Here is a 10235-nt window from a genome sequence, read left to right as displayed (position 1 = left end):
AGGGCGGAGCAAAAGGAGATACGTAAAGATACGAACAGGCGATGAAGATAAATTGGAAGAAATTAGAGATTATGAGTTTAGTCCGCCAATGGAGGAAAGGGTAGAGAAAAGGACAGAATTAAGAGGAGGTGAGGAAACGGAAATAATTTTAGAGAGGAACGGGTCTCGGGGATGTGAGCTCTGGAAGTCCCCTGCTACATCGTGCCAGCGAACGTGCATTGAGTCGTGTCACGTTAAAGTAATAATTTATGTTCATCATATGCGGGGTGACAGAAAGCAATGAAAGTCGCCATAAGTGAATCCGCCCCCCAAAAGATTGCGTACTCGCACGATTTACCGCGTACAATGCCACAGGTGCATTTGAAACGGGTCACCCGGAACTAATCTGCGCTGTTACTTTCAAGTGAAACCAAAAACGTGGTGCATCAAAAATTTGGGAATGATGATGAAAAGATGTACTTCATATCACACCGAAACGCACTCCACCTCTTGCTTCGAAATTCGAATAGTTGATTTGTGGGTAATTAATTTTTTATGTGCTCTTACAACAAAAACTATTAGATAAAAAGTGAGACCATTAATTTTCTGTTCTGCAGTTTCTCCTGCAGGTATATTTTTTTGCCGATAGTGGGTGGGCGGGTGAAAAATGCCAATCACTGTGCCCGGGGATGCCTTTGCGGCTGCCGCCTGCAGGTGACGCCTTACTCCCGCTCTCTCGCGCTCCCTCACCCCAGCCCACGGAAGCTCGGCACTGAACAGCAGCAGCTCGGCAGCCGCGGCAGCAGCATCGTCCGTGCACTCAGACGACTCGCTAGCCTTCCGGGCACCGCCATCCGAAGCCGGTGCCCTCACAGCCGCAGGTGCTCGACCGCAGCAGGTGGAAGGACAGCTCAGAGCCGAGGATGGAGACCCAGGCACAGCCAGGTGAGTGCAGCCACGCCCCCTCCTTCCGTTCGCCGCACACCTCAAGGTGTGGGTTCGACACACCGGAGAACTCGCCGACTGGGCTGTTTGTAGAGGGCAGTGGAGATCCACGTTTGAGGGTCATTGGCCAAAACTACGAAAAAGCGCTCGAGGACAGAGTTCCTGACCAGTTCAAGAGAATGCCGGTCTAAAAGTGAGTGACCCACAGCACTTCCAGTGAAGTACCTACTGTTCGCTGTGGAATCTAGAGAGGCGTGCGCGAGCAGAGCGGGATTCGGGAAGCTTGGAGATGGCTTTTCATGGGCTATCTGTACGAAGCCGGCGGAATTGCGTCTGCTAGGATATTCAGAGGAATGTTACATCTGTATATATGTCTGCCACTGCCCGTGTGGAAGTGCAACTCACTGATGCGTCAATCACAGGGCGCACCTGGAAATGCACATGTTGTTAGGTGCTCAGTGAAGCCGATAGTGATTTTTGTTTCAATGCAGCACCGAGGGAATTGTAAAAGATTTGGGGAAATGCAAAATGAGGGATCTCCTTATGGGCAATGGCATCAATCGCTGCAGGATTTTTGTCGGATGAACGGGTTATATACCTTCCTGGCCCTTCCCTCCTCCCCCATAGCTAATAATTTATTCTTGCTATAACCCATAACGGCTGAAGCTGGAGACCCTACCCTGCTTATAGCGTACAGGAGCTTCTCGCCCCAGAGGGAAGAGGGTCCGGTGCTGCCCATACCCTCACCCGCCACGCATGCGTGATCGTGGGAAACATCCCCGTGTCTGCTTCCAACTGACGCCCGTTCGCTAATTGACATTAATAAAGAATCTGTTAAAAACTGGACCTTCACTTCGGGTGCTTCCTCTGTTATCCTCTTTGGGCTGGGTCAGAGTACCTTTCCCCGCGAAAGACTGTGTGACAGTACTTCAAAGCCCCTTCACTCTGGGACGGACGTTATACCCGGTCTCCTCATTCACAAGTATGGGGGGGGGGGGGGTCACGCAGTGGTCAGCTTCGCTGGAGCACGCGCGGTTGCTGCCGTATCTCAGGGCGCGGGAGCCGGTCATAGAAAACTGACTTTCCTCCAGACCGACCTTTGTTTTAAGCAGATACGAATTAGTCATCAGATTACAAATCACCGCAACTGTGTTTTCCAGCGGCTATATTCTTACCAAAAGCTTTCAAATATTAGCAAGAAACCGTTACCTGTGTTATTTACTATTTTTGCTATCAATGTCGAAATAAAATCGACACAAATTTTCGTACTCCTTTCAAATAAGGAAGGGAGGGTTGGCATATTAATTTAAATTTTATTTTGTACAAATCTGATCTGTCTCGTCTACCTTTATGGTTGACTGCCACACATGCGGAGCGCGCGACGCGAGATGGCATCCCAGCCATCGGCATCTCATTACTGCACAGCCTCGCGCCACAGGCGACTCTTCGCTCCCGGATGGCTACATTTGTCGTAACGGCTTAATATATGGCATCTGACCTCCTTAGGATGCGCTCTCTTTTCTTTAATGCTGATTTTGCTCCCGTATGCCCCTACACCCTTATATTCTTGACAGCTTTCGAAGTGCACTGAAGTCAGTGAATTATAACCATCATTATATTTGTTTGCTGTCGTTTTTCTCGAAATCAACGTAAGGTATTATTTCGGCAGACAATGATTATGCTTTAGTTACGATATTGCAAGGAGTATGGCGTATATTTCCATAAAGCATTTTTACAAAGGATACCTCATTGTCATATAATAGCATAGAGAGTGGGTGCAGGGGTGAATTGAATATATTTTGCCTGTTTTATTCCCTGTACTCAGTTTGCCTTTCTTCTTTTTCTACATATGTACACTAGTGAGTGAATGTGCCAAGAAAGGGAGTTGAAAACAATACTTACCAGTAAACGTAATTACCATGAATAAGGCCCCCTCTTCACACTCATTATCTAATGTGCCCCCCCCTACACAGAGGCATTGAATCACTCAAGCCTTCCTTTTGTGTCTAAGGTGACACAGACTAAAGGCTCCGCTCTCTCTCCCAGCCTCCTGCAAATAACCAAATAAAAAAATATGGAGGTGCTATAATTAGTGGAAGGAAGAGAGGATTTGTTGACTGGGAGGAGAAGGTTCTTATTTGGAGTGATGAGGTCTACTAGTAAGAAATGGTTGAAAAATGTATGTTGGGATACCCATGTGGCAGCTCTACATATTTCTGGTATTGTGGCCCGCAACCTCTGTCCAAGAGGCCGCAAGTGATCTAGTTGACAACCCTAAAAGTGAGTTGGGGGAACTTTACCCATTGAATTATAAGCTTTCCACATGGCCTGACACACACTCCTACTTAAAGTTGAAGAGGTGACCTTTACGCCTTTGTTTACCATACCACGACTTTCTGTTGTTCCTGCTCTTACCTGGGGTCTGGGCGCCACTGCTTCCGAGTGCCCTGCTGCTGCTCAGTCCTTCCCCCCCCTCCCGCCGCCGCGTGTGTAATCTTCGTGGCCGCAGCGTGGAGGGTGGGCACTCAAAGACTACACTACCCAGGATCCCCGGGCCCATCTCGGCAACCAGCGTCATCAGATTAGCGCCCGGAGGCGCTTAAAAATCGTCAGTACACCCCGCGTCGCGGGACGCGCGCGGGCGGCGCCGGGCCGAGCCCGGGCAGAGGGCGGGCCGTCTGTGGCCGTCAGGGGCCAGAGGAGGCCGGGTCGGGCCACCCCTCTTGCGTCGTCCCCCTGAAGCACTGTTAAAAGTACCCTGAGTGGTCATTGGAAACTACTTACTGTTGGACTGCCCTATTTGGACCAGCTGAAGACATCAGACGGTATTGTGCACTTTAACATTTCCTCATAGCTCATTAACATGGAACCACGTAAAAGTACAGTGGGCACTTTAGATGCGTATCTACTGAGAGCTGAATCCTTACTTATTCAGGAAATACAATCAACCGAAAAAAGACTCTCTATAGAACCATCACTAAGATCAATCAGACTCTCTGACGCTTTCAGCCCACCCTCACCGACTAGATCCCCCAATGGATCAACGGCCACTATGGACCCCCCAGTCCATCTCCCAACTGTGTCACCAGGCTCAAAAGGAATACAGCAGAAAGCCACCTCTCCACTACCAAAAGGGCCCTTAACTCGGGGGAAAGCTAACAATAAACCAAGTATTGGGAGGGGGGCACACAGAAAGGGCCAATCAGTTAAACCTGGGAGGACACCAACCCACTTAATTACTCACGATATAGGTATTCAAACAGATGAACCAATTCCACTCACCCATGCTCGATTAGACATTCTCGAAGAAATGATTAAAATGACAGCACAAAATAGCATGAAGGAAATTCAAACAGCTGTTAGCCATGATATAGAAGAAAAACTGAGTGAAATGATATCTTTACTTTCCTCGGTTTTTGAGGATAAATTTGTCCAACTTACGAAAACTCTACTCGATGGCAGAACACAATCACACCTCTTAAATACCGTGTCAGCACTAAGTCAACCCAATCCCCAGCAAGCACAAAATCCATCTCTACTAACAGAACACTCAAGTAAACCCACTTCAATGACCTCCACCACTGTCTCAACAGCAAGACCGCCGAGCAAACAGAGCACACAGGGAGTTTCAACATCACACACAGCAACGGAACAATCTGTGACACCTTGCATAATTTTAAACCACGAGAGCAGGGCAGACTTGACCACCACCACAATCCCAAACAAAGAAATTTTACATCTACCGCCAGCCGCACGACCATATGTTTTGGTCCTAACAAACGTCCCGCCCCTACAAAAAGACTGTAAAGAAACATGGGTTTCACTAAGGAACAAGGTTGCCTACTGGCTCACTAACAACACTTATTTCCACCCCAGGCACATAAATCAGATCCTGATGGTGAGAAGAGTGGGCTGGATTGGGGACCTTAATAAACAAAACCCTGGAGACTGTATAGTTATAAATTTTAGGTCTCCAGGTCTAGTCCGCTCCCTTCTTAGGATCAATAGGGGAATAACACATGAAACCACTAACATTAATCTGGTGTCACTCGATTTTTTCTATCGTATCGAGCAAACGAAATCCCCCAGAGAGAACGGGTGCATCCTCACTCAAAACAGGTACGAACAACTCTCCATGTTAGAGGAGGTGGAATGACAATCAATACCATCGGATATCCCTACTCCTTCAATCCCCATTTTGTCCCATTTCACATCAAACGAGCTTCCTAGTTTACATCCTGCTACAAACAAGATCTCAACCATATCTCGTCTTAATTACCCACTACCAACAGTTCAACAAGGGACCCCTTTAAACCCCGATCATACCAGTGTCCCTGAAAACTCCTCGCTCCAAATAGTTAGATCCTGCAGGGTGGATGACATCACTCCTACAGAGTACACTCTTACGGGCAAACAAACTACATCCAGGACCCCCAACAGAAGTAACGGAGAAAGCTCCGTATTAACTGTAACATTTTGGAATATTTCGGGCCTTCTCTCAAAGATCCAGAACGAAGAATGGATCAAATTTATGAAAGCAACCGAAATAATTGCTCTTCAGGAGACATGGGCAACCACTCCTATTCACATAAATGGTTTCAAGACCTTCTTTAGTCCAGCACTCCCCTCAACATCCGGTAGAGCAAAAGGAGGACTAACCACCTATGTCTCAAATTTAACACCCACTCTGGAAGCTTACCCTCTTAAAAACGAATCACAGTATCAGATCCTACGAGTTACCATAAACAGGATGCCACCAATTTTAATAGTTAACATCTATAATAACCTCACTGACTCTAGTTTTATGGAGGTTATTAAAGAAATTCGTGAATTCTTACAAAAACAACTTACCGAAAGAAAAGGAAATGACCCTATAATAATCTGGGGGGGGGATTTTAACTTGACACAATGTAAAAGCACCTTAAACGGAAACTGTGGCTATACAGACCATCAACAGAATTATATCCCCCACTTCGTGCACTCCCACAAGGGGTCAATCCTGAATGAGACTATGATTCTCTTGCAATTAGCATTTGCAAATGAACATACTGTGCCTCTAACTCCCTTTGCTCCAACTTTCAACGGCAGAGGCCTATCTTCCTGCATTGACTACATTTTAGTGGGAAACATTCGCCCAAAGCAGATCCTTGATGTTATTACACACGATTGTGTTTTTAGTGACCATTTCCCACTATCTGTTGCCATTCAAATTACCACATTGCGAGCAAACGCTCAAACAATACTTCACGACAATTACATTTTCATGTCCCGTTTAAACGGTTACGCACTTAAATGGTCAAACATCGATCCCGCAGACATTTTAAAAACCGTCATCACAACAGCTTATTCAGCTTTTGAAGTCTGCCTAACAGAAACTTCTTCTCCCGCTGAGATAGTGACCAACTACGAAGACATAATCTCAGCGGTAAGAAACGCCCTGACAGTGCACCCCAGGGGACAAAAACTGACAAAAGACAAACCTAAATTCAGATGGTTTAACCCAGCATGTTCCAAAGCTTATAAACATCTTAAAAGATCTCTAAAAAAAATCCCCAGAAACACGCTCGAGGTTAAAATGGCCAGGCAAATTTACAATAAAACATTAGCATCCAGAAAAAAGGAATTAAAAGAGGAATACTGGACTGCTTTGCATCATAGCTGCCTAAGCAAAGACTCGGTTACTTTCTGGGAGATTGTAAATTCTCCCTTCTTGACGGGCCCAAAAGGCAGTGGAACGCTTGAGTCGACCATCTCTGAACAAGAATGGGTCAGCCACTTCTCAAAAATATTTTCAGCCCCAACAGATCAATCCCCACAGACGTCAACTTTACCACCGGCCAAAACTAATCTTGTAGCGATGAACTTCAATCTTGCGGAGGTACAGCAAGCACTAAACGGTAGTGGATCAGGAAAGGCCCCAGGACCAGACTCGGTTCCTATGGACCTCTACAAATCAAACATCGACTTATGGGCCCCCCTGCTACTAAACGTTCTAGTGGCTCTGGGACAGGTAGGACTGCCAACATCCTGGTCAGACTCGATTCTAGTCCCTATTTTTAAAAAAGGAAACAGGAACTGCCCTACGTGCTACAGACCTATATCCCTACTAGACTCCTTTGGTAAAGCAGTAGGTAGAATTCTATTAGTACGACTACAAACTTGGGCAGAGACAAATAATATTTTATCTGACATCCAGTTTGGCTTCAGAGCAGGAAGAGGCACCACAGAACAGGTTCTTAACCTCACCCTCCTGAGAGGGAAGCATGTCCATGCAAAGGGTGGCAGCCTTTACATGGCATACGTTGATCTATCGGCAGCCTTCGACTGCGTAGACCATAACAAGCTCTGGGCCATAATGACTAATCTGGGAACCGATATAAACCTAGTCAACTATATCAGAGAAATCTACTCGAATACTACAACAAGAGTTAGATTTGGTATAGGGGGCCAGCTTACTTCATCTTTTGGCATTGAACGGGGAGTCAGGCAGGGCTGTGTCCTGGCGCCTTTTCTTTTTAACATTTACACCAATGGTCTAGAAGCAGCATTGCTAAAAGGTAGCCAGGACCACCCGCATATCCAACTGCGCCCAATCCCCGCCCTTCTTTATGCGGACGACGCAGTTATAATAGCCCGCACCCCTCTGGAACTTCAAAGGACCTTGGATAGATACACAAATTTTATGCACTCATTGGGTTTAAATATCAACGCCAAGAAAACCTTTACAATGACTTCAGGTAAACAACTGCGTAAAAGGAAAAACATCTACTCAAACGACTCTGAAATAGAACACACTACAACCTATCCCTACCTGGGAGTCATAATAGATAACAAATCCACCTGGAATAGTGCCGTAGAGAATAGAAACCTACAATTCTTAAAAACAACAACGGCACTGAAAATGTTTGCTCGGAGACTGGGAAAAAGAGCATCCAAAGAAATGCTTGACATTTACAATTCAAAATGTCTCAGTGTGGCGATCTACGGGGCAGGGATCTGGGGCAATGCACGAGTCTCCTCAATTCAAAAAACAGAGAACTCCTTCCTGAAATTTCTGCTGGCAGCCCCGCGATCCACTTCAACTTTTAACATTCACAGTGAACTGGGCCTCCCATTTGTCACAGACGTAATACGAATGCAGCCAATTCTCCTATGGCATCGCATCTGGTCCACACCGGAACTAAAATTTACACAGACACTTATTTTAGATTGTATGAAATTGGAATACGGATCACGCATTACTTGGCTCACCTATGTCAAAAATTTTCTCACTGACTTGGGACTCGAACACTTTTTTACCAATCCCCTAAATACTAAACAAATCTCCAGAAAGAAAATACGTGACATATGTTCAACCCACCTAACAGACCTACGTCTGGCACTTGAAGCAAACAAAACTACTGTGCAACCGTTTCTTCATATCCAGACAACAGATCAAATAGAGCCTTATCTGAACTCCGTCTTAACCAACTACGAGAAATTCTTATTGACCAGACTGCGTTTGAACATATTCCACCGCCTAATTACATTCCCTGTGACAAACGATTGGTCAGCCCAATTGGCTCTATGCCCCTGTGACGACTCCTCTGTTCAGTCGACCCTGCACACAATTATGTTTTGTAGATTTTATACCGAGGCAAGAAAGCTATACCTGATTCCTGTTTTGAAACACCTGGGCTTAACCCAATGCAGACCAGCCTTCATGACTCTTCAAATGTTAGAAACAGAAATGTTGGCAACTAACGTGGCAAAGTTCCTAAAATTTTGCGTGCGACACAGAGCAAACCTATAAGTGAAATTTTATCCAGACGGCCCCTCGAGCCACTTAACTATTCCCTACGATGAACTGGGATTAGCCCCCCTCGCATCCTAAACCTGCATTAGGGGGGTTCTGTTTCTCGAGCACTGTCTGTACATTTTTACATTTTTAATGTTTTAAAATACTTGTAAGGAATTGTTATTAACCAATCTATATGTATATTTGTATGTGCTTTTATGGTATGCAATTTCCTTACCGAATAAAGCTTTTCATTCATTCATACTGAAAGAAATGAAAAGTGAGTTTGATTCCCTGACTTTCTTTGTTCATTGTAAGTATAGCAACAATGTTCTCCTAACATCCAACAAAGAACGCATTGAAAAAGTTTTTTTTAGCTGATAGTCAAATCATCTTTGCTTTCTTTTGGTATCAAAAGGCTCTTTTTGCAGATCTGTAGAACTGTAGGGAAATCCCAGCTTGAAAGGGTTACAACTGGTCTTCTTAAATGAGAACATCTCCCAATAATCTATTTACTAATGGAGATAGATTTGTTAATTCCCTACTGGCCCTTCTAAAAACCTTCATATAGCGGCCATTTGGGCTTCTAAGGTTCTTAAGGAAACATTATTTTAGGAACTCAAGATTTTCTAAGGTATCCCCCTCCCCATTCCAAATACTGGCATCCATTGATAGCTGCAAAGGGCAGGGAATCTGAAATGGATCTCCTGTTTACAGATTTGACTTGTGTAGCCATCAACTTCGATTGTGTATTATCACAGGGGACACTGAGACCTTGACTTCTTGGCCAACCGAGGCCGGATCCTGATGGTGTAAATGATGGTTTATTAATGGTTTCAGGTGGAATCGTGCTGTGGAGCTGTTATAACTGACACCAACCCTTGAATTTGTAACCAAAATCTTGGTGCTGCTGATTGCAGAGACAAGAACGTTTGCAGGTTTTACTGGATGGTGTTGATTCTCTGTTGTGGAAGGAATTATTAACCCTTTCTTGAGTTGAAAACTACCCCTAGTTATTGTCTCTCCTGGGCTGCTTCCATGTATGATTTCCAGACATTCAGCTTGAAGCCCATCTGGTGAAGAAGACTAATTGTTGCAGCCACTGTTTCATGCAAAATAAGGGCGCACTGATAACTAAATAATCCAGCTACTGTAATATTGAAAACTCTGTAAACTGCAACACCACCACCATTGGAGCCAATACCTTGAAAAAAGTCTTTGGTGATGTTGAGAGGCTGAATGGTGATGCTTGAAAATGATAGTACCTCCGCTCTACTGAGGGCATCAGAAACTGCTGGCTTTCAGCATGGATTGAGACATGGAAGTAGGTGTATTCCAGATCGAATGTTGCCAGGAAGTTCCCTTTCTTGATTAATGAATTGTAATTTGGAGTGAAATAATTCAAAAAAGGTCCGAGCTTGACAAACTTGGCCAGTGCTTTCAAGTTCAACACAGGCCGGAATAGCCATCTGTTTTTAACACCAAGAAGAGGGTCAAGTAGAGGCCGCCTTTTTCTTGCTGAGGTGGACCTGGG

The 10235-nt window shown here is 45.1% G+C and overlaps 1 protein-coding gene across 4 annotated transcripts in view; it reads left to right on the top strand.

Annotated features, from left to right (window-relative positions):
• Positions 1-726: 726 nt before the first annotated feature.
• TPD52L1 (TPD52 like 1) overlaps positions 727-10235 on the top strand; it is an 867680-nt gene continuing 858171 nt past the window's right edge. For 3 of the 4 annotated variants that reach the window (XM_085611690.1, XM_085611689.1, XM_085611688.1), the window contains exon 1: positions 727-924. In XM_085611690.1, the coding sequence (XP_085467816.1) occupies positions 903-924 (22 nt within the window). In that variant the 5' untranslated portion in view covers positions 727-902. Of the gene's footprint in view, positions 925-1011; positions 1118-10235 lie in introns of those variants that run through there. The other variant, XM_085611691.1, reaches the window with a different exon arrangement.

This window comes from Triturus cristatus, chromosome 6, assembly GCF_964204655.1.
Source record: "Triturus cristatus chromosome 6, aTriCri1.1, whole genome shotgun sequence".
Lineage (NCBI taxonomy): Eukaryota > Metazoa > Chordata > Amphibia > Caudata > Salamandridae > Triturus > Triturus cristatus.
Note: the sequence above shows the minus strand (reverse complement) of the source record. Positions and strands in the feature narration are given on the sequence as shown.